At 37.3% G+C, this 26,119-nt stretch overlaps 2 protein-coding genes across 14 annotated transcripts in view; both read right to left on the bottom strand.

The window, feature by feature from the left end:
- Positions 1-26,119, bottom strand: part of LOC141403343 (uncharacterized) — a 564,369-nt gene that overhangs the window by 432,012 nt on the left and 106,238 nt on the right. The gene's annotated exons all lie outside the window — the stretch shown is intronic.
- On the bottom strand, positions 376-710 carry LOC141403344 (large ribosomal subunit protein P1-like). Its single transcript, XM_073985626.1, has one exon. It carries the CDS (start codon positions 656-658, stop codon positions 404-406), a length of 255 nt encoding a protein of 84 aa, XP_073841727.1. The 5' UTR covers positions 659-710; the 3' UTR covers positions 376-403.

Raw genomic sequence — 26,119 nt, 5'->3', positions numbered from 1 at the left:
ACACCAAAACGTGGACCTATTTCCACCACTGACCTCTTGAAACTTCTAGTGCCAAATTGGGCGGAAATTGTAGATAAAACCTTCAAAATACCTTAAATAAGGAGGTGCAGTTATATGGCGGGGCTTTACCAAAACGTGGACCTATCTTGACAATTATTTGTGGAGAAATTTCTTGGCCATTGGAAACCTCAAATGACAAATTTTAGCGAGTTCGGTCACAAAATGTTGTTACAATCCTCAAAATACCTTAAATCGGGTGGTACTGTTATCTGGAGGCTTTACCACACGTGATCTGCCTATGGAAAAAAGAAGCTCGGCTGGTTACAACAGACGGACATGGCCGGATCGTCTTAGAATTTTATCCTGATCAAAGAAGAAGAAACAAACAAGGAAATGTCCCAGTTTATTCGAAGAGAGCGAAACCCATATCGTCATCGGACTCTTCGGGTTCTTCTTCCTTCTTCTTTTCTTCCTTCTTGGCTTCAGCAGCAGGGGCAGCGCCACTAGCAGGAGCGGCAGCAGCAGCTGGGGCAGCACCAGCACCGGATCCAATGTTGGTGATCAAGTCCTTAACATTGACACCTTCCAAAGCCTTGGCGAACAAACCGGGCCAGTAAGGTTCAACTTCAACATTGGCAGCCTTCAAGACGGTGGACATTTTTTCACCAGTGATGGGTACATCGTCGTCGACCAAGATAAGGGCAGCATATACGCAAAAATAATAAAAAAAAGTTTTTATGGTCGCAAATGATTAGTTTAATCTATTAAATGTCAGAGCTGTTTTAGAATCGTATTGGACTTTTTGCCGAAAGTAGTTTTTGTGGTTCTGGTTATTTTTTCCTGTTACTCTTCTTGGGAAAATAGGGCTTCCACAAAGCATGGTCATCTTACTCGATTAGTTGCCTTTTGTTTTTGCATCTTCCCATGTAAGCTTATTTTGTCTTAGTTCTTGGGTTAGTGTTGGTCCTCAGGTGTATTTTGGTCGACCTCGATTTCGTAGTTGTGGTCAATCAATTTCAATTTACTACGTTTAATTAGCTTATGAATGCTTTTGTATAATTGGTTTAAAATAAAATCATACAACTCATTTAAAAGTCCACTAAATTTGGAATTTCACTAAAATTTAGTACCTGTGAAAAAAATTAAATAAAATTGCACAACAAAATTTAACTTTTTTTAAATTACAAGAAACCCCACTCAGATTATGAAAATGGACCGAAAAAAAGAAGACACGTGTATCGGCGTTTTGAAAGTTTACGTCGGCAAGTAGCCTAAATAGGCGTGGCAAGTTCCGCCCCATTCTACATGTTTTGAAATATTCGACATCAGGTTTTAGGTATAATGTGTCTTTGGCAATGTTACTGACAACAATGCGGGGTATCTTTTTATGAAAAAAAAATAATCCTTATGCGAGTCAAAAACGTTTAAAAACTCCTTTAAAATGTGATCGTATCTTACTTACTTACTTACTTACTTAGCTGGCCTTTTACAGAACATTTGTTCCATAAGCCGAACTAAGAAAAAATCTCCAATCCTCTCTGTTTGCTGCTGTATTTTCCCAATCTGGGATATGTAGCTTTGTGATATCTCGTTTCACTTGTTCGCTCCAACGAAGCTTTGGCCTTCCAGATCTGCGAGAACCTCCATGCGGCCCGTATTTATACGCCTTTTTAGCGGGTTCATCATCACTCATTCTTATAACATGGCCTAACCATCGCAATCGTTGTATCTCGATTCGTTCAACTATATTGATGTCATTGTATAGTTGATACAGCTCGATGTTCATACGACGCCGATATTCGCCGTCAACACAGATTGGCCCGTAGATCTTTCGAAGAATTTTTCTCTCAAACACACAAAGCACTGCCTTATCTGCTTGAGCAAGTACCCATGCTTCGGAACCATACATTAGCACGGGTAGTATCAGTGTTTTGTACAGTGTTATTTTTGTTTGACGTGAGGTGGCTTTATTCCTAAACTGCTTACTCAGCCCAAAGTAGCATCTGTTAGCCAACACTATTCTTCTTCGTATTTCACAACTGATGTTATTTGTTGTGTTTATGGCGGTGCCGAGGTAGACGAAGTCCTTTACTACCTCAAAATTATAGGTACCAACATTCACAGATGGTGCGGTGTTTATGGACATATTACGCGTCGATACCATCAACTTGGTTTTTACGCCGTTTACTGCCAGACCAACTTTAGCAGATTCTCTTTCGACTTTTGCAAAGGTGTCAGTTACTTCCTTTACCGATCGACCCATGATGTCAATGTCGTCGGCATAAGCCAGTAACATGTGGCTGTTCGTGTATATCGTTCCATTTCTTTTGACCTTCGCGTCTCGTATGACCTTTTCCAGCAGGATGTTGAATAGATCACACGACAGGGCGTCTCCTTGTCTGAAACCTCTTTTGGTAGTAAACTCTTCGGAGAGGTTCTTTCCAATTTTAACTGAGGATCTCGTCTCAGTTAATGTCATTCTACAAAGTCGAATGAGCTTTGCAGGAATACCAAAATCAGACATGGCTTGGAACACCTTTGAACGTATAGGGCTGTCGAATGCTGCTTTATAATCGACGAAAAGATGGAAGGTGTCGATCTGCATTTCTTGGGTCTTTTCCAGGATTTGTCTCAAGGTAAATATCTGGTCAATGGTGGATTTGCCAGGTCTAAAGCCGCACTGATAGGGTCCAATAATTTCATTGACCATAGGCTTTAGTCTCTCACACAATATGCCAGATACTATCTTATATGCAATAGGGAGCAGACTTATGCCCCTATAATTGGAGCACACAGTCTTATCACCCTTCTTGTGGACTGGACATAGGATGCTCACGTTCCAATCGTCGGGTACGCGTTCTTCCTGCCAGATGGTGCTAACTAGCTGATGCATACACCTTATCAGCGTGTCGCCTCCGGTTTTGAACAGCTCGGCTGGTAGGCCATCTGCTCCTGCCGCCTTATTATTCTTCAGCCGGTTTATTGCTGTCCTTACCTCATCTTGGCTGGGCGGTATACATTCAATACCATCATCTGGGATTGGATCTGTGGTATCTTCGCCGTCTTCACTGCTATCGGATACCAACAGTTTAGAAAAATGTTCTTTCCATATCCTGAGCACACTATCTGTATCAGTTACCAAAGTACCTTGTTGATCTCTACAGGAGGATATTCCTGTACCAAAGCCATCAGTTTGATGCTTCACTCTTTGGTAGAATTTTCGGACTTCGTTCTGTCTCCTGTACATCTCCATTTGTTCACACTCCCTCTTTTCCATTTCTCTCTTTTTCCTGCGGAAAAGACGTTTCTCCTCTCTCCTTTTCTCCCGATACCTCTCTCGTGCGCTACGCGTTGCTACTGATTGTAAAGTAGCCCTATATGCCGCATTTTTTTCTTCGGTAGCAGCACGGCACTCCTGGTCATACCACGGATTCTTTGGTGGAGGTCTCTGGTATCCAAGTACTGATTTTGCGGCTGTTTGCATGGAGTGGGCAATATTTTGCCATTGTGCTGATATGTTATCGGGACGAGAAGCGCTATCATTAAGCAATTGGGTCAGTTGAGTGGAATATGCTGTGGCTATCTGTTGTGTTTGCAGCTTGGCGATGTCCAACTTTCGTGTTGTGTCTGTCCGTGCTTTATTTGCAACGTTTAGACGGGTACGTACCTTTGCTGCAACGAGGTAATGGTCCGAATCTATGTTTGCTCCTCGGAACGATCGTACATCCAACACGCTCGATGAATGCCTTCCATCTATCACAACGTGATCAATTTGATTTATTGTTCTTTGGTCTGGAGACAGCCAAGTGCCCTTATGAATATCGAGATGCTTAAATCTGGTACTGCTAACTACCATGTTTTTTGCCGCTGCGAAGTCTATCAGCCTCATTCCATTGTCTGATGTTTCACTATGTAGACTGAATTTCCCAACTGTTTGTCCAAAGATATTCTCCTTTCCAATTTTGGCATTAAAATCACCTAGAACAATTTTAATGTCATGGGCAGGACAACGGTCATATGTTTCTTCTAAGCTCTCGTAGAATATATCTTTGGTCTGTTCGTCCTTGTCTTCGGTTGGGGCATGAGCGCAGATAAAGCTGATGTTGAAGAATTTTGCTTTAAATCGAATAGTAGCAAGTCTTTCATTCACTGGGGTGAAGCTGGAGACCAGATGTTTTAACCTTCGACCAACTACAAAACCGCAACCAAACTCATGCTTTGTGTCATGGCAGCTATAATACAGTGCGTCACCTTTAGGTGTTGTTGTGACATCTTTCCCAGTCCATCGTATTTCCTGTATGGCAGTAATATCGGCTTTGTACTTTCCAAGTACGTCTGCCAATGCGAAGACTGCACCTTCTCTATAAAGAGTGCGAACATTCCAGGTGCAGATTCGCAGATCATGGTCCTTAAAACGTTTGCGGGGTTCGTCAACTTTAGAGGGGTTTGTTTTTCTTTTCTTTCGTTTTTTCATAGTAGGCTGTTTTTTTCTAGGGGAGGGTTACTAACCCGACGCCCAAACCCAAGTTTTTAACGTTCTTATGGGTGAACGCGCGGCACATGTTAGCTCACTACCTTTAACGGGTGTTAAAGGCAGTTCCCCAGGTGACACCACGGGGAGGTCAGTGTCCACTTGAGATGAAAGAGGGACCAAGATAAATCCTGGGCTTTGCCATGTTAAAACCGGTCAGGACCGTTCCTTGGTATCTTCCATCCCCTACGTGATCGTATCAGATCAAAATATTCTACAAAATTATTTGTCAACAATTTTTACTATATTCTTCACAAAACTTCACTGTAAGTCCCAGAATAAACTAGATAAATAAGTAAAAAACTTTGTTAAGAATTAGGTACGATTTACTGTTTTGTAATCGGGGACATGTAACCAATAAACCCGATAACTTACGAATTGTGTATCCCATTTAGTTGAAACTTTGCTATTAGTAATAATTTTTTTTCGAACATACATGGAATTCCAAGAAGGAATATACATTCATATGTCGGACAACTCCTTCGGTTAACATTTTCACGGTGAGCAAGAGAGTAACCGATTTGGTTCAAATTTTACGCCTCCAAACTTACACCACATTCGAAGATAGGCTTGATCGCTTCTCAATATATGTACATATATCCCCCCTTTAATATACATTCACATGTGAGCAAATACATATGTATTTATGTATGTCTGCAAACTACTACGTATGCCTTCCATTTTTCTGGCAATTTGGGTAATGAGCCATACTCGTTTCTGCGATAATCAACGCGACAGCGTAAGGTGATGAGATACAGATAGTATGTGAATAAGATATACATTACGATTAATGTTGACTAACATATTGTGGTTGATAAACTATTTTTTTTTTTGCCTCATAGTTATTGTGAGTCGTACGTATGCATGTATGTACATTAGGGCTATAACCAAAAAAATACCACCACATAGTCGTGTAGAGCATGGAAAACTATTACGAAATACGGCGTCAATTTTTCTCTATCGCGAAAAAAGTTTCCGCACCAAATGCATTGAAGTTCAGTAATGCATTTTTTAATTTTAGCTGTTATGACAACATATTTGCCTTTAATTAAAATTTTTATTTATTTGTAATCTAATTTAAAATCATTATCAAGCGTTCTGGACCAATTTGTTCTCAAATCGCGCCATTTCGGAGCATATTAGGAACTTTTGATACTATTGCAATTTTTGTTTTTTCTTTATAAACTCGTGAATTTTATGTTTATATTTTTTGTACCTATCGGACAAGAGAATATGGTGTCATTTGCAACGAAGTCGCGAAAGTTACAGGCTGTTTTTGTTGACTTTGCCTGTGAGAATCGTATATGCTTTTTACAAAAATACAACACCAGTACCACGTGGGGAATTTTGTCCTAATAATGAAAACGAGTTTCTATGATCGATTCGGTGAAAAATGTTTCCGCGCCGACTGGAATTACTAAAACCCTTTTGATATTTTTTCTACTTATAATTTTTAATTTGCTTTGTTTGAAAAATATTTTTAGAAAATAAATGCGATTCTCACAGGCAAAGTCAACAAAAACAGCCTGTAACTTTCGCGAATTCGTTGCAAATGACCCCATATTCTCTTCTCCGATAGGTACAAAATATATAAACATAAAATTTACGAGTTTATAAAGAAAAACCAAAAATTGCAATAGTGTCAAAAGTTCCTAATATGCTACGAAATGGTGCGATTTGAGAACAAATTGGTCCAGAACGCTTTGATAATAATTTTAAATTAGATTACAAAAAATAAAAATTTTAATTAAAAGCAAATATGTTGTCATAACAGCTAAAATTAAAAAATGCATTACTGAACTTCAATGCATTTGGTGCGGAAACTTTTTTCGCGATAGAGAAAAATTGACGCCGTATTTCATAATAGTTTTCCATGCTCTACACGGCTATGTGGTGGTATCTTTGATATTTGCAAAAAAGTGCAAAAAGTTATAACCCTAATGTACATATACATATGTACATATGCCTATCTTACTGTTCATTTGTTTGGCAGTGAAGTCACTTGATGATAGAGATTTACACAAAGATATACATTTATATACACACATATGTATGTACATTTGCGAATAGATAATGTGTCAGTTTTATTCAGTTATATTTCTTTTATTGCATTGTTTTGTATGGCCTACACCTTGATATGGAATGCTTGGATGCTCATTTTTGAAGCCCATATATGTATAATTGTCACCTTGAGAACAATAACATTGAAACTAATTGCATTTGATATATTCTCAGTTCATTCTAGTTCATCTCTATTAATTTACTCAGTGTTCATATTTCTCTGTGAGCTCAACTGTCGAGAGTTTGACAGTTAGCACAGCGCAAAGTTCCACTCCTTCGGGTACTTCACACACAACATTTAAAAAATTTTCCAAAAAGTCCAGTTAAAGACCTGCTCACGAAACGTTTTGATGTTTTGCAACAGCTTGTTCTTGAATCCAATTACCACGGTACAAGTTTTTCAAGGACAAGTTGCACAGTGGTTCAGAATCGTTTTTTCCTGGTCAAAACTCTGTAACTTTTGGCTAGAGATATTTTCATAATTCTTTTTTTGTTCGACAGATAACACTTTCAGCTTTGCGACACATCAAAAGCCAAATTCGGTCTAGCGGTTGCGGAGGAAATCAATGTCAAAGTAAGAAATTTGTTTTTTTTTTATTTCTTGCATTAAAATATGAGTGTTTTTTGACTTTTTCATATGTTCTAACTATTTAAAAAAAGGTCAAACCGCAATAAACAACCATAAAAATACAAAAAACAACAATTGGAATTTTTTTTTTCAAAAAATTTAAATTTTTTCCAAAATTTAAAAAATGCTCCTTGAGTTTTCATAGAACTCTTATAAAAACATATAAATAAAAAAATGCCGAATTGTGTGAAAAAGCTATAATTTATATGGGAAACGGTATGGAAAAAACACACATTTTTACCCATGTAATTTAAAAAATCTAAAAAAGTGTTAAACGGACGAAACGGCTGTGTTACAAAAGTATATATGGGCTGAAAGTGGGCACTCTTGGGCACCATTCTGTGGAAACGGAACTTTGTTCCAAGCAGTTCCCTAAAAGTTCTAGTCAACTCAACTTGGAATTTCAGTAAAATTTAGTACCTTATCAAAAATAAAATAGCTCCCTTCGTGTATACGCTACGCTAATTTATTAAAACGACGCTTAAAGGCAACAGTTTTGCCTATATAACAAAAAACAATGAACACAATATCTTTTATAGTTTCAGAAAAATAGCTGTTTCTTTCTCCAGAAATTTGCAAAAATTACACAACTTTCGAAAACGATATCACATTCGAAGGATTGGCAAATGTCTACGTTGTTCTTTTGTTGGCCAAAAGTTTAAAAATGATACCATTTTCGAACATTTGGCGATTGTTTTTTTTGCTTTACAAGAAAAATTGTTTCGAGAAACATTTTGTAATTCGGAAATTTGTTTGTTTTAAAAAATAATTTTATGTAGTTCGTACAAAATTCCCAATTGCTTTTTATACCCTCCACCATAGGATGGGTGTATATTAAGTTTGTCACTACGTTTGTAACTACTCGAAATAATCATTGTAGACCCCACAAACTATATATATTCTTGATCAGCGTGCAATTCTACATCGATATAGCCATGTCCGTCCGTCTGTGGAAATCACTCTAGCGTCCGAACGGATTTTCGTAGGTGGATGAAATTTTGGGAAAATCTATTATATGTACGTAGAACTTTTGGTATTGAAAGCGGACTGTGTAGGTCCACGTTTTTGTATAGCCCCCATACAAAATGACGCGTGACGCGCCGTCGTTTTAAGGAATTTTTAAGATATTTGTCCCATTTTACCATCTAATTGGTTGTAACTTGGTATTTTGTGTCTCCAGAGGCCAAAAAACATTCCTACCAAAGTTGGTTTATATAGTTCCACGTTTTGGTATTACCCCCATATAACGCCCCATATAAAGTACGCGTCATTTTAATATATTTTGAATGTATTAGTCCCATTTGACAACAGAATCCGTTGTAACTTTGTATTTTGCATTTCCAGAGCCTAAGAAACATTTCTACCATAAAATGTTTATATAGGTCCACGTTTTGATATAGCCCCCATAGGACGATATCTCCCGATTTTCGGTATTTTGAAGGTTTTGGCCTCATTATCACACCGAGATGGCTAAAATTTGGTATTTAGTCTTCGTTTAGGGTATAAAACTTTCCCCTAGAAATTCGTAGGTATAGGTCCACGCCATCATATAGCCCCCATAGAACAGTGCCTTCCGATTTTCAGTATTTAATCCACCGAAATGGTTGAAAGTTCGGCCCGACCGAACTTAACGCTTTTCCTACTTGTTTCAAATAGTTTCGGTATCAATGCTACGTATCATATAAACAAGAAGTGTTGATAAACATAACATATGCCTGGGTTACAAAATACAAAACAACAATGTTTATAAACAGTTACCGCACATCGTATCGCAGATAAAGTTAAACATGTCATAACACTGAAACTCCGCCAAAAAAAGCTTTTTCGGCACTATCGTAAAAACTATCGTCTTTCATTCGCTAATAATATTATTAACGATATTCGAATTCGGGAGTTTTCCTGCCACAAACTGAGCGACTAATGAATCGTTTTCAATTCGTTCTTGTGTGTCATCTTCGAACAAAATATCCGCAAAACTATCGAAAACAAGTAAGAAAGTATCAGTCAGCTGAGCCGACAGAGATATACCCTCAGCCACGTACCCGAAGAAACAAAGTTAACACAATACTTCTGTAGGTTTTTTAGCTGTTGGGAAAATTTTCCAGGATGGAAAGGGTCGCAAAAAACTACATGTTGCAACAAAATTCAGAATGATCCAGACGAGTGCATTTTTCCCAAACTTTGGGTAGGGTGTACCCATAGGAGTGATCCGATGTAGTACATATTCGGACCTAATACAAATCTATAGGAAATATTTTTTTCTTTATTAGTCTATGGATATTTTCCTTACAGACTTTATAATTAAATATGTTGTACTTAATTTTCTGAATTTAAATATATTACAATTTTACTTTTCAATTTAAAAGGTTTGCGCTAAATCGATTTCTCTCTTAAAGGGTTATTACACACATTAGCCAGTTTAGGTGGTGCCGGTAGGATTTTCTGGACCTTTTTGGGTCATTGTCTCAGGAAGTATGGACTTTCCCACGAAAAAAATTACAACGTCGTAACAGGGGCCGCAAGTGCAACCTGCTGCGTCACAAATTAATAAGATCAGAGAGGAGTTGTTAAACTATACTTTTTACAAATTTTGTGTGGGAGGTACTCAAATGAGTGGACCGATATAGTCCATATTAGAACTCGATCTATGCCTCAAAGTAATATTACCAATAACAAAGTTTGGATCAATTCGGTCATTCCCTCCTAGAGTTATCATGCCCACAATCTTGGCGAAAAATTTTGAACCTTAGTGGGGGAGGTACCGGAAGGAGTGGACCGATATGGTCTATCTTCGAATTTAAACTAAGTTTGGACAAAATATTGAAAGACCCAAAATTTTAACCAAATATGTTGATCCGTTCGAGAGTTATCGTGCACTCCATCTACGACACATGGTATTATATGGGTTGTTTGCAGTTTTCGTGTTGATTTCTGAGGATATACGGACTTGCTCCCGAAAAAAAATTATATCGTCGTAATGGGGGTAGTGAATACAAGTGGCTGCAACAAAAATCAAAGCGATTCGAGAGCAGGCCTTAAACTGCACTTAAGCAAAATTTTGTGTGGGAGGTACCCGAAAGAGTGAACCAATAGGGTACATATTGGAACCTCATCTATGTCTGGTAGAAATGTCACGATGTGCAAAGTATGGATTAATTCGGTTACTCCCTTCAAGAGTTATGGTGCGGACAATTTTTCCGAACATTTTTGAACTTTTGTTGGGGAGGTACCTGAAGGAGTGGACCGATATGGCCAATATTCGAACTTAAATCAAATCTGGACAAAATATTTCGATAGCCAAAATTTGAACCGAATCGATTGATCCGTTCGAGAGTTATCGTGCGCACCAGCCAGCCAGACAGACGGACAGACAGACGGACGGACATTGCTAGATCGTCTCAAAATTGTCTGAAACGGATATCGTACAAACATACTTGGGGTCTAAAACCATTATTTCGATGAGGCACATTTTTGGCCGTATCAAAGTGTAAATATCCTCTTTAGCCTAAAGGCTGAGGGTATAAACATTCGAAAACGAATCGTTTGCGAAGGAAATGGTAACAATCGGTGACAACAAAAAATGGGGGTTTTGGCCAGGAATATCGATTTCTAAACCACTGTGCGTAGAGCTTGGTTTACATTTACGAAATCCACTCGATTTCAACTGTCAATTCCTTTGTGTATACGTCAAATGAAAACTCATCTGAAATCCATTCGATTTCATTTGACGTTTAACCAATGGAATTGACAGTTGAAATCGAGTGGATTTCGTAAATGTAAACCTAGCATAGGTCCAACATTGGCATGTCGTAATAATTTTGCGAATCTTAGATAACCTTCGAAGACAATCGACTAAATCAGATATCATTCCCACAAAATTTAAAAAAAAAAAATCATTAAAATGTCGATTTGGTCCAAACATTGAATCTTTAGTTCGAACAAGTAAAAAAGTATCAGTCGGCTTTGCCGACAGAGATATACCCTCAGACTGTGTATATTGAAACAATTTTTTTCCAAAAAACGCATGTATTTAGGGAGTTTTAAAAATTTTGGGCGTTTGAACTAACAAAAATGTTGATTAGGATTTAATATCAAAAGTTTTGCGGAGGAGATACTAAAAAGAATGGATCTCCAGCCACTACATATGGTACCATAGGGGTTTTTTGAACTTGAGGGATGTTTGCTCAAGAAGTATGAACTTGCCCCTGAAACAACTTTTACCATAGCAATTGAGGCAGCAATGCAAGTTGCTTCAACAAAAATCAAAGTGATTCGAAAGCAGGTCTTACAGTGAACATGTATCCGAAGTTTTGAGTGGGAGGTACCGGATGGAGTGGACAAATATAGTCCATATTTGAACCTGACCTATATCTGGTAGATATATTAGGATGTGTAAAGTATGTACCAATTCGGCCACTCTCTTCAAGAGTTATCGTACGCACAATTTTTCCGAACATTTTTGAACTTTTGTGGGGGAGGTACCTGAAGGAGTGGACCGATATGGCTTATCTTCGAACTTAAACTATGTTTGGACAAAATATTACTAAGGCCAAACTTTGGACCGAATCGGCAGACCTGTTCGAGAGTTATTTTGCCCTCCAACCTCCTCACACGGTGTCATAGGGGTTTTTTGCAACTTTCAGGCTATTTTCTCAGGAAGTATGGACTTGCCCCTGCTGAAACTTATATCGTCGTATGGAGGGCAGTGAATACAAGTTGCTAAAGCAAAAATCAAAGCGATTCGAGAGATGTTCCTAAACTGAACTTTTCCAAAATTTTGTGTGGGAGGTACCCGACGGAGTGGACCGATTGAGTCCATATTAAAACCTGATCTAAGTCTGGTACACGCTCCACGATGGGCAAAGTATGGACCAAATCGGTTACACCCTTCAAGAGTTATCGTGCGTACAAATTTTCCGAACATTTTCGAACTTTTGTGGGGGAGGTACCGGAAGGAGTGGACCGATATAGCTCATCTTCGAACTTAAACTAAGTTTGGACAAAATATTACGAAAGCCAAAATTTGAACCGAATCGGTTCATCCCTTCGAGAGTTATCGTGCGCTCCAGCCAGCCAGACAGACAGACGGACGGACATTGCTCAATCGACTCCAAATTGTCTGAAACACATTTCGTCCAAACATACTTGGGGTCTAAAACCATTATTTCGATGAGGCACATTTTGCCCTAAATAGCCTAAAGGCTGAGGGTATAAAAGAGTCATATCAGTTCACTCCTCAGTATTCCTCCCTCACAGCTTAAGGTCTGTTAGTGGATCAATTGGAAAGTTTTAACGAAGGTAATCCTTGTGGTCTTGATTTCAGCGATATTATGATTTTCGTGGAGAAGTTCATGCTTCCTGAAAAAATGGACCAACAACTGGTGGACGTTATATATCGAAAATAATGACTCCCAGTTTTGTCGGCAGGTTCACACGTTCAAAAAGGGAAACACATTCTGAATTCATAACTTTTGATAAAAGGATTTTGGTTGTGTAGCCGGTATTCGATCTGTCCATAGCTGCATGTTTCAATTCATATAGGCTGAGGTAATATCTCAGTCATCAAAATTGACCGATATTTTTTGTGCCCTCTACCATCGAAATAATCATTTGCAACTCCATAAAGTGTATATAGTTAGATCAGGCTAAATTTCTGAGTCGATCTAGCCGTGTTCTTTTGTAAGTATGTTATTAATACTCTAGCGCACTCAATTATTGAGATAGGACGCTATATTTTTGTACAAGAGCATATTTCTTTCGATAGGCATTTCAAATTCGAATGGACCACGTTTTGCTATAGCCCCCATATAAGGGAACCTTCCGATTTTAAGTATTTTGCAAGTAGCTATTAGCTACATTTTTTGACCGTACTACATGTACTTTGACATTTGAGGTTCCCTGTGGCAACAAAACCTGGCAAGGAAAGGCGGGGCCGACTATATTATAACCTACACCACTGTGAATATGTATTATATATGTATATGGGAGCTATATCCAAATCCAAACCGATTTCGATACAATTTGCCACATTTATTTCTAGACCAAATTCAGGCACTCGTTCCAAATTTCATCGAAATTGGACCTACAAAGGTATAGCCCCCATATAACGGTACCACCCATTTTAATTTTTTATCATTTTAAAGTTTTTATATACTTTTTCGGCCAACATTGGCTGTAATTTAGTTAAGGGGTTCTCAGTGGTCAAAAAAAATTATTTACTAAAAATGGTGATAAAATTCAAAAAGGGTGACAAAATTAAACGGCTAGCGTTTTGTTTGAGGGATTCCATCATGAAGAAGAATATACTACTTGATGCTAAGCGAAAAATTATTTTCTAGCTCTTAGTGCATTTATAAATAAAACACTGTAGCTTAATTTTTTAATTATTTGTTATTTTTCTTAATTTTTTTTAAAATTTGTAAATACAATTTTTCCTTTATTTCTTGTCCAAATTCAGTCACTCATTTCAAATTTCATCGAAATCGGACGTATAAAGCGTATTTGGTGCAACAAATACTTGAAATCGGTCGAAAATATATTTGAGAGCTATATCCAAAACTGAAATTATTTCGATATGTAGCGTGTTTGGCGCAGCAAATACGGGAAATTGACCGAAAATGTATATGAAAGCTATATTCAAATCTGAACCGATTTCGATTTAATTTGGAATATTTATTTGTAGACCGGATTTATCAAAATTGGACTGATATGAAAATTTTCGTTCATCATAAAATTCTCAAAATATCAGCTGAATCGCACTATAAATGCGATCTGTACGTTGGGAAGGACTGACATGCATAAATCGACTCATAAAGTGATTCTATGTATATCCAATAAGGAACTATGGGTCTTTCTCATTGCCTTATGCATGTTACATACAAAAGCACAACGACATAATACCCCCTGACCACATTGTGGTGTAGGGTATAATGATCAACGTCAGTTTACATTTGATACTTTTTATACCCTCCACCATGTTATCTCATCGAAATAATAATTTTCGAACCAATAAATTATATACATATTTTTGATCAGGGTAAAATTCTGAGTCCATCTAGCCATGCCCGTCTGTCCGTGTGTAGTAATTACTCTAGCCTCCGTAATAATTGACCTAAAACGTTCGAACCGTCCATGTTTTGGTATAAACCACATATGACAATAACTCCTGATTTTAGTTGTTTGGGGTTTTTTGTTACATTTTTATACCCTCAGTCTCTAGGCTAGAGAGGGTATATGCACTTTGATACGACCAAAAATGCGCCTCATCGAAATAACGGTTTTAGAGCCCAAGTATGTTTGATCGAAATTCGTTTCAGACAATTTGGAGTCGATTTAGCCATGTTCGTCCGTCTGCCTGTCCATCTGTCTGGCTGGGGCGCACGATAACTCTCGAACGGATAAACCGATTCGAACCAATTTTTGGGTATCGTAATATTTTGTCAAACTTAGTTTAAGTTCGAAGAAGGGCCATGTTGGTCTACTTCTTTCGGGTACTTCCCCCACAAAAGCTTAAAATTTTTCTGTACAATTGTGTGAACGATAACTCTCGAAGGGTTCTATCGATTTGGTCCAAACTTTCCAGATAGTATTATTCCTTCTAGATATAGATCGGATTCGAATATGGACTATATCGGTCCACTCCTTCAGGTACCTCCAACACAAAATTCCAAAAAAGTTAAGTTTAAGAGCTCCTCTCGCATCGTTTTGGCTCTTTTATCAGTAGGTTGTTCTAGCGGCCTCATTTACAACGGTACAATTTTTTCCGGAGTAAGTCAATACTTCCTGAGATTATGGCTCATGAGCTCCAAAACCCTGCCGGCACATACTAAAAGGGCTATTGTGCAAGATAACTCTAAATCTTTTTCAAAAATTTCTTTCCAACGTACTTTAACGTAATTTAATATTTCGAGTCCTTTATGAAGAAGTTTGGTTACTAAACATTTTTGGTATTTACATGTCAGTGATTTGGTGTAGCCCCACATTACGGTACCTACATAAATATTTTAAAGCAAACTCGTTATACAAAATCAATATACATATTTTATATACCCCAGCCAGCATTTGGAAGATTCTTTTTCCAAAAATCACATTGCAGAGTCGTTTTAGAGTCCTTGGGTGATCAATATCTGATTAAGTCGCTTATATGATTAGAAAGGGTCTCTAAAGTGACTCTCTCTAATGATTAAAAATAGCTCAATTAAAAAAAAGAAAAAGACTTTATATACCATCAGAAAATGGTAGAATACGACTCTAAACCAGCGTCGCCCAAGAATTTCCATCAATGGTTTAGTACAGCATCCGGAAAAAAGGGGCACACGTGCACTTAAAGAGAGTAACAACAAAACAACCACAATTTAGTGTTCACTCAGAAGTCAGCGAAGAAGTTTGTGCCGTCGCTTTTTTTAATGCTTTTTAGTTTTAGCAATGCAATAACCCACACGATGTTTGTGGAGAGAATGAAATTTACGCTCTCGATGTCGTATGCGTGTGACCGCACATACTTCATTTGTATGGGTGCCTATACCTGGTTTGGCATGTGTGTATGTAAGGGAGGAGAAAACAACAACCATATGATGTTTATCGTTTGTTTTTATTCACGTACACTGTAAGTGAGAGAGAGAAACAAATGCAAAAACAACTCAGTGGGCGCCCTCACTTTTGTAAGGAGGTGATTTGGAAATGGGTACTAATATAAACGAAAAGTACTTAATGGTACTAAAATAAGTACTATTTGGCATTGAGTGGACGGATAAAAGTATAATACATACATATGTTTCCACAAAACCCCCGATATGCAACCCAATTAATATTGGCTCAATAATGATGGACCTGCTTCTGATCGCCGACCGGGGTATCTTACGACACCACTTTTTTGTAAAGTTTTAATGGTTGACATACTGAGGAAATGTAAGCTGACATTACGCTGAGGGGATATACCACCGCTGAAAATTTGGATGTTCTGGTCAGGGATTGAACCGCAGACCATCGGGGTGAAAGGCGGACTTGCTTACCACTGCATCACGGTGGTTCCCAAGGCCTATGCAATAGTTACCATAAAAGCAGGGAGTCTTTGTGGTGGTAAGTTGTCGATAAAATTGGAATGATTATATCGTCTGCTCCGTCGGAAAAGGTCGTAAGTCCACTTTTTTTGGAAATCGCGTTTTTGTTACAAGATGATAGTACAAGTCAAAACACGTCGTATGATACAAAGAAAATGGTAGTATGTCGCGTTTTTCTATATATTTTGCCCTTGTCGGAAAAGGTTGTAAGTCCACAAAACGTACAAATTTGAGTACGAAAAGGTCGTAAGTCCACAGGAAAATGTATACTTTAAAAGAATGCTACAGCTAATGTAGTTCAGATATAATTTTTAACGTCATCCATGGTTGGGGTACAATGTAAAGAACTAGCCTACACTTTTGGATGATAATCGGATGATATTTGGCGGAGCCTGTGGACCAAACTTTTGAACAAAAATGTGATAATTTCTATATTGCAACGAAAATTTACATTTGAAATCTAGTTTCCCCTATAAGCGAACGGATTATGAAAGATTGACTTCTGTCCTTTTCATTGATACAAATTGGGATACTGTGTGTGTTCAAATACCTCATATATTGAAAAATTAAAAAAAAAAAATCAAAAAATTTACTGTTTTTACTGTCGTGTATCTTACTTAACTTTATCAACTGGTCATTTGTGGTTTCTCGAGCGACATTCATAGGACATAGGACATTTACATAACGACATTAGTGTGTATTCTGAATTCAATAAAGTAATACCTTCTAACGGACGGGTAAGTGCAATGTTTATATTATTAAATGATTCTATAATAATAATTGATTGAAATGTTATTAAACTAAGAAGTCATCATGGTTTTTGCTAACAAAGAGTAGTATGAATTTGGAATGGAATTAGACGATGGTGTCATGGGTATAGTTCCCTATGGTTTTCACGGTGATTCTGAAAGCTCTGATGATGTCAATACCAAACATCCAAGAAGTAATAGAAACTCTTAATTTCAAAAGAAGGACAGACGGTCATGTTTACACCGACTTAGAATTTTACTCTGGTCGTGTCTTATTGCTAAAATATGTACCCAGGATGGAAGAAACGGAATCGTTCGTAAGTTTTATATATAGCGCATTTAAAAAATAGGGCACCGTTTTAACCCGCTCCTCCGAAATTCAAAAAAATATATAGCCTACTTCCACCAAGGGACATTCCTGTGCATAATCTGAAAATTACATGGAACTTAGGGTTGGAGATTTAGCAACCGTTGCCTCGCAAATTAATTTTCTGACCGATACTTTCATAACTTTTGCAAAAAAGCGTTTTTTAAAAATTCAAAAACTATAAAGCCTATTTTCACCTCGGTTGTTCTTGCATATTCTCTGAAATTTTCACAAAAAATCGGTTCAGCCGTTTTTGAGTCTATGCGGAACATACAAACATACACACATTGTCTTTTATATATAAGATTTCACACAAAAGTTTTGGTCCATTAAACCCGGTAATAATTATCTCATCGCTACGTTAAATTGCAAGCTTATTCTTCGTCTTAAACTGAAATAATTCTTAAAATTTCGCTCCCATCGAAATATTACTGCGATCTACAGGACAGCTACAAAGTCGGGTAAAAATTGTGGGTTTGGTCCATTTCACACCTTTCGATCATAACCAACATCTAATGGGGTCACTTCTGGTCGGAACCCGACCTCTCCACAAAATTTCGAGACGATCGGTCCAAGTTTGAGGCCTGGAGCTTTATTACAATTGTTAATGGATAGACGGACACACATAGCTAGATCGCGTTATCTCATCAAGATATGAAAAAATGGCAAGGGGAGGGGGTCTACGACGAATACTTCGCGATGTTACACGATTATTGGACAAAACAAACTTATAATACCCTTTCCACATTGTTTTGTAAAGTATAAATATTTTATTTTAAAAACGTCCGTAAATTGTAGGAAAAGGTCGTAAGTCCCTACAAAAATACAAAACTGTACAAGGAAAAGGTCGTAAGTCCAAACACTTCCAATTATCTCCCAAACGCGATAGAATTTTATCAAACAAAGTACATATATTGAAGCGGAATAAATAAACGAAAAATACTGTCTTTACCACCATAATAAAATCTTTAATACAGAAAGCGCTGGAATGTTTTTTCTTCCTCCTGAAAAATTTATTGAGAGGGACATACGACCTTTTCCGACGGAGCAGACGATATTTATTATCTACGTCACTGATTGTGTGTGTGGTAGAGGTACCACGAACAAAATAACCATATTCTGACAATGCAGCGTTATAGAAGATCAAAAATGAGGAGATACTTGTCTAGGCTTTTGTCGCTATCACATGCACTTTTGCTGTTACGGGCCCCGAAAGATTAGATTTGATTTACTGCCTCAAACTCGTATCTCAATAAATGCGTCTCATACTTAAACTAAAAAAGATTAGCATATTATTCCTACTAATATGTATATTAGGCCGGGGCGATTTGAAAACCTTAATGGGCCCTTCGGGTTTCTGATTCCTGGGATTGAACTGAGCAAAAAAGTCTACTGGACCATTTGTCTACGATGAAAATCGAGCCTCCCGATTTTGATTTTTATCTACGTTTTTGACATCTTCGCATATAACAGCCAAACCGCTGAGATTTTCGAGCCAACAAAAATTGTACCCAAGACAGTAATTAAGAACTCTCTAATACATTGCAAAAGCATTGGAACGCTTTTTCAGGCAGTTTTGGTCTTGAGAAGGTGCAAACTTTTCGGAAAATGTCGATAAATGACACTGTGCTACAAAAGTTGACCAGAAAAATATTCAAGCGTTCTGATGCAAAATTCCACCATATGGAGGGAATAATTAAATTTGTCATTCCGTTTGTAACACATCGAAATATTCGTCGGAGACCCTATAAAGTATATATATTACTGATCAGCATAAAATTCTAAGTCGATTTGACCATGTCCGTCTGTCCGTCCGTCCGTCAGTCCGTCTGTCTGTTGAAATCAAGATACAGCTCGCAATTTTAAAGATAGAGAGTCAAAATTTGGTACAGAAGTTTTTATTACTTGCAGGATGGTTGGTACTGAAAATGGGATATATCGGTCCACGTTTTGATATAGCCCCCATAGAACGGTACCTCCCGATTTTCGGTATTTTTAAGGTTTTAGCTTCATTATCCTACCAAAATGGCTGAAATTTGGTACGTAGTCTTCTTTAGGGGTACAACACAATCCCCCAGAATTTTGTCGGTATCGGTCCACACCTTCATATAGCCCCCATAGAACGCTACCTCCCGATTTTCGGTATTTTGAAGGTTTTAGCTTCATTATCCTACCAAAATGGCTGACATTTGTTAAGTAGTCTTCTTTAGGGGTACAAAACTTTCTCCCAGAATTTTGTCGGCATCGGTAAACACCTTCCTATAGCCCCCATAGAACGGTACCTCCCGATTTTCGGTATTTTGAAGGTTTTCGCTTCATTAGCACACCGAAATGGCTGAAATTTGGTACTTAGTCTACGTTGGTGGTATAAAACTTTCCCCCAGAACTTTTTTTCGGTCCATGCCTTCATATAGCACCCATAGAACGGTACCTCCCGATTTTCGGTATTTTGAACGTTGTGGCCTCAATATTCCACCCAAATGGCTGAAATTTGGTATTTAGACTTCGTTGGGGGTACTCAAACTTCCCCTTTAAATTTGTCGGTACAGGTTCACGCCTTCATATAGCCCCCATGGAAAGTAACTCCCGATTTTTCGTATTTTGAAGGTTGTGTCTTCAATATTCCACCAAAATGGCTGAAATTTGGTATGTAGTCATCAATGTGATATAAAACTGTTCGCCAGAAATATGTCTGTACTGGTCCACGCTTTCATATTGCCCCATTTCTGACAAAAATTCGTCGGCATAGGTCCACGTTTCGATATAGCCCCCATAGAACGGTACCTCCCGATTTTCGTAATACTGAAGATTGCGACGTCAATATCCAACCGAAATGGCTGAAATTCGTTATTTCGTCTTCCAAGAGTTATAAAATATTCCAGAAGAGCAGTATCAGTATAGGTCCACGTCTTCCTATATCCCCATAGAAGCGTACTTCTTGATTTTCGGTATTTTTTAAGTTTTAGGAATATAGGAAATTTGGTATTTAGTCTTCTTTGAGCCTAAAAACTTTTCATAAGAAATTTGTCGGTATAGATCGACGTTTTGAAAGCCCCCATAGAATGGTGCCTCACATTGTTTACCGAAATTTAGTATTAAGTCCTCTTCATACACGAAAGGAAACAAATTATTCCATTTTACTTCAATACAACTTGTGGTGGAGGACGCCGTTCTTACTTGTTTTTTTATAACGGTAGTTCCAGGCTTTGGAAAAGCCCCCATACGGTACCGCTGATTTCAGATATTTTGAGTTACATAGCATCGTGTCAGAAGTATTAACGAAAACATCAAACAAATTGGCGAACTGGTCTTTATTTACATACATCCAAATCTTCACATCTACTTAGGGGTAGTTTACAGTATATGTAAATGTCATATGACATGCAATTTTTTTGGGAATGTTTTTATTTCGTGTCATATGACATTGATAGATAGTGTAAACTACCTCTTAGTAACATCTACCTACCGTAGCCAACATGTTTGTCACTTCTGGGGGTTCAGAATCCGTTAATCAGGGGGATATGGTGTTTGAATTTAATGTGTGTTGTTCTTATATAAAATTATACCACTTTTTTGTACTTATGAATGTAGTGGGAAGATAACAGAAATAGATATATGTACATATCTGTACATACATATGCATGTATGTACATCTGCATGCTATGGGAAATATGATATGATGTCTTTTCACTCATTAATAAGATGCCAACTGTTATACAATGCCATCATTGTTCAACACTAATCTCTGACTACTCATTGAGGAATGCAACTTATTCGTCATTCGTCACTTATGTTATGTATCTGCCGCTGCTACTCGCTTACCATGAATTTTCAGTCCCACATGTTGGTTGGTGTGTCTGTCTGGCGCTATTTGAAATTAATTTAAGCTAATTTTCTAGACAATAAATCTGCCAAAGTATTGAAGCTAATTCACCCTGTGATGAAGTGGTTGGTTGGTGTCTTGTTGTTGTCTGTCTAAATGTAAAGCGTAGACGTTGAATACATTGCCAGCAGATTGAATAGTGGGAAATAAGCGATACAAGCGTATGCCAAAAGTAAATTTATTTACTATTTAAATTTGTGGTAGTTGTATTTTCTTTCTTTTTATTACGCATTAATGACGTATGCAGTTGTATTACATCAAAGAAGATCTTAATTATCGCATGATAAGTTTAAGCGCAAACCATGAAGCAATATATAAGGTGAAGCGATATGACCACCTGATTTCATCCAATCTTTATTGTGAATTAATCAAATGAAAACGTAAAGAAACATTTTGACAAATTGAAGAACTTTCAATCAAAATAGTCTTGTTGTTGTAGTTTCAGTTTCACCTTATTAATTGCATCATGGCGCAAACAAAAGAAGTAGATTTGGATGCGTATGTTGGACACTCTTCGGATAATTAGCATTAAAGTTTTGTAGGTGAGACACGACATTCTGGATGCGTAAAATTAGCGTAATTTTTTTGGGGTATGTATCATAAACAGACGACCGGCCTAATTATACCTTCAGCATTTATGCTAACGAGGGTATATACACTTTCATACGGGCAAAATGTGCTTCATCGAAATAATGGTTTAGAACCCAACTACACTCGACGTCAGTAGAATAGAACACCTAAATTTTTGTTAATGTTAGCTTATTTATCCCAAAACGAATGAATCTGCGTTTTTAATCTTGTGGGGATTTAAAGTCTATGATGTTCCGTATCAAACTCAGAAAAAATTATGTTTCTAACTCTTCGCGAAATTATTTTCTGATCAATTTTCCGATAGTACTATGAAAAATGGGCATTTATTTTTGGTCATCAGGATAGAACAGTCACTTTATTTTCGCGAATTTTTGAGATATTAACACCTAATTTTCTTTCAGTCGATAAAACAAGGATTTCTAATCATTTTCCACCAAAGAAAACCTATAAATTATTCCGCGGACACCGAAATAACAGCGTTAAAGGGTTTAAATTGACAGATATTTGAAACATCTCAGAATATCAATAGGAGTCGCGCAGTTATGTCATATTACTTCACAATAATATAGAATATGACACAGACAACCTCGACGGATACAATCGAGTGCTTCGGATGCTGATAAGATGGAAAATTTTCAATATATTTATGAAAAACGTCAAAATTTCTTATAAAAACCATGATGTTTTGTTCAATAAAATGGTTTTTCCGCGAACAATTCTGCCGTTAAAAGGTTTGGAAATATGCTCCAGATTGAGGGGAAAATAATCTGATATGAAAATACCGCTATTTTAATACACTGAGGGAAATTTTAGCACATTTTTCAAATTGAACACACCCTTTGGACTTTGAATTTTATATGTGTTCTTATTTCGGTATCAGCGACTGTTCTCAACAGTGTTATGCTGCAATATAAATGGACCAGTTTATGCTATCCATACCGGATTTTACGAATTAGTAGTTTTTTTAACTGAACACGCAAATGTAAAAGCCCCGTTTTCGCGGGAAAACACTGTCATGGAAATTGAGGTTTTAGGTTTTGTATAATGTTTTAAAAAGTACTAAAATTTCCCTCAGTGTATTAAAATAGCGTTATTTTCATATCAGATTATTTTCCTCTCAATCTGGAGCATATTTCCAAACCTTTAAACGGCAGAATTGTTCGCGGAAAAACCATTTTATTGAACAAAACATCATGGTTTTTATAAGAAATTTTTACGTTTTTCATAAATATATTGAAAATTTTCCATCTTATCAGCATCTGAAGCACTCGATTGTATCCGTCGAGGTTGTCTGTGTCATATTCTATATTATTGTGAAGAAATATAATATAACTGCGCGACTCCTATTGATATTCTGAGATGTTTCAAATATCTGTCAATTTAAACGCTTTAACGCTGTTATTTCGATGTCCGCGGAATAATTTATAGGTTTTCTTTGGTGGAAAATGATTAGAAATCCTTGTTTTATCGACTGAAAGAAAATTAGGTGTTAATATCTCAAAATTTCGCGAAAATAAAGTGACTGCTCTATCCTGATGACCAAAAATAATGCCTATTTTTCATAGTACTATCGGAAAATTGATCAACAAATCATTTCCCGAAGAGCTAGAAACATATTTTTTCTGTGTTTGATACGGAACATCATAGACTTTAAATCATCTCAAGATTATAAACGCGGATTCATTCGTTTTGGGATAAATAAACTAACATTAACAAAAATTTAGGTGTTCTATTCTACTGACGTGGAGTGTATATTTGAACGAAATCTGTTTCAGACAATTTGGAGTTGATTTAGCCATGTCCGTCCGTCCGTCTGTCTGTCTGTCTCGCTTAAGCGCACGATAACTCTCGAACAGATTCGGTTGATCTGTTCGAGAGTTATCGTGCGCTTATCGTCGGTCCAAAATTTTGCTTTCGAAATATTTTGTCTAAACTTAGTTTAAGTTCGAAAATGGGATATATCGGTCCAGTTTTTCCACTTTTGAAGGGAGAAACCGATTTCATATATATTTTGCACATCGTGACATTTCTACAAGACTTAGATGAGGTTCCAATACGGACTCAATCGGCCCACTGCTTCGGGTACCTCCCACACAAAGTTTCGGAACAGCTCAGTTAAGGACCTGCTACCGAATCGCTTTGATTTTCATTGTAACAAGTTGTATTCACTGTCCCCTATACTACGGTACAAGTTTCATCAGGGGCAAGTCCATACTTCCTGAGAAAGCAGCTTGAAAGGTGCAAAAAAATTATGGCACCGTGTGTAGTGATTGGGGCGCAAGATAACTCTCGAACGAGTCTGCCGATTCGGTCCAAAATGTGGCCTTCGTAATATTTTGTTGAGAAAACAGCAGCGAAGGTGTAAGAAACCTTATGACACCATATTTAGTGGTTGGAGACCACGATAACTCTAGAATTTATCTACCGATTTGGTTTAAAATTTGGCCTTCGTCATATTTTGTCCAAACTTAGCTTCAGTTCGAAGATGGGCAATACCGGCCCACAACTTGGGGTACTTCCCCCCAATATATAAAAAGAGACTAAAATGGTATGCCGATATCCTTTAATAGAGATGGTATTTACCGGGTATATTCAACACATTGAGAACTCACTGAGCCAATATGATTGTAAAATGTGCGTAATAGGTAAAAATACCCTTAATCGGGAGGTACACTGTCCATCTCTACTCTTCAACGGGGCAATCAATTTGATCCAAACGTTGGATCTTTTAATAGTTTGTCCAAATTTAGTTTAACTTCTAAAGTGGCCGGTCCTCTCCTTAGGATACCTCCCCCACATAAATTCAACATATGTGTCTAAGTGCATTTTAGGGTCTGTTCGAAGATCCTTTGGAAATGTAAACCTCAGCCATTTCGGTTTGATGATGTGACAAAAAACTTGAAAATACCGAAAATCGGCAGGTACCGTTCTATGGGGGCTATATCAAAAGTGGATCTGTAGCAACAAATTTCTGGAGAAAATTTAAGCGCTCCCAACAAAGTCTAACTACGAAATTTCAGCAATTTCGGTGTGATAATTATGCAAAAACCTTGCAAATACCTTAAATCGGGAGGTGCCGCTCTATGGAGGCTATATCAAAACGAAGACCTATACTGAAAATTTTCTAAGGAAAGTTGTTTGGCACTAAAGAAAATAAATTCGAAATTTCAACACTTTCGGTGTGGTAATGCGGCAAAAACCATAAAAATACCGAAAATCGGGTGGTGCCGTTATAGGGAGCTATCCCAAACGTGGGCATATACAGACGGGGAATGTTTTGCAGCACCAAATTTCACCAATTTTAGTTAGATAAGGTGTCTAAAACTGTGAAAATCGGGTTATTCAGTTCTATGAGGCCTATATCAAAACGTGGACCCATACTGGCAAATTTCGGGCGCAAAGTTTAGCGTTCCGAGCGAGGACTTAATATGAAATTCCACCCTTTTTTGTGTGATATTAGGCTAAAACCTTGAAAATACCGAAAATCGGGAGGTATATGCCTATAGAAAAAAATGTCTTGTAGAAAGTTTGGTGCTCCCAACGATAATTTTATAATGAATTTTAGTCATTTCGGTAAGATACAGCAAATTTACTTTACCGAAATGACTAAAATTTCGTATTTAGTTATCGTTGAAATCGCCTTTGAAAATACGAAAATTGGGAGGTACCGTTCTCCGACTTATATTTCGATGTGTTGCAAGCGGAATGTGTTGCAATATAACAAATGAGCAAAGGCAACAGACTGGATTATGGATACCCTACATAACTAGTAAAAATTTCTTCTAGGGAATATTGTCCGAACTTCATTAAACCTAATATGCTCCTACTTCTCTGAAACCCCCACAAAACTAACTAAATTGATTATGTATTATGTAATATGAATGGGCATTCGAGCCGAATAATCTACCAAATATTAAAGTGATATTTTCACCAGAAGATAATTATTTAAATACGAAAGAGGATTTGAATTTGAGATATTAAGTGGCCAAACTTATCGCGGGGACAAAAAAATTCATTCAGTAATACCCACTATTGCCGGTACACTAATGGCTAAACCACTCTTAAAAAAATTCAAAATAAAAGAGTTTTTCAAATTGGACCAATGTTAAAGAAGTTATGAAAATATACTAAAATGTTTTGCTGATGAGCAGCATCAGCACAGCAAAAAATGTAGGATGCAACCGTAGTTCGCCTCCTCGTGGTGCATCCTGGGTAACGCTAAATGAACTACAGCGAATCGGAAGCCAAAG

This window comes from Musca autumnalis, unplaced genomic scaffold, assembly GCF_047663935.1.
Source record: "Musca autumnalis isolate F117 unplaced genomic scaffold, ASM4766393v1 scaffold_4, whole genome shotgun sequence".
NCBI classification, from domain to species: Eukaryota; Metazoa; Arthropoda; class Insecta; order Diptera; family Muscidae; genus Musca; species Musca autumnalis.
This window is presented reverse-complemented; position numbering and strand designations above follow the sequence as displayed.

Coding starts and splice junctions, on each gene's coding strand:
- LOC141403344 (XM_073985626.1), bottom strand. CDS start 658: ATGTCCACCGTCTTGAAGGCTGCCAATGTTGAAGTTGAACCTTACTGG.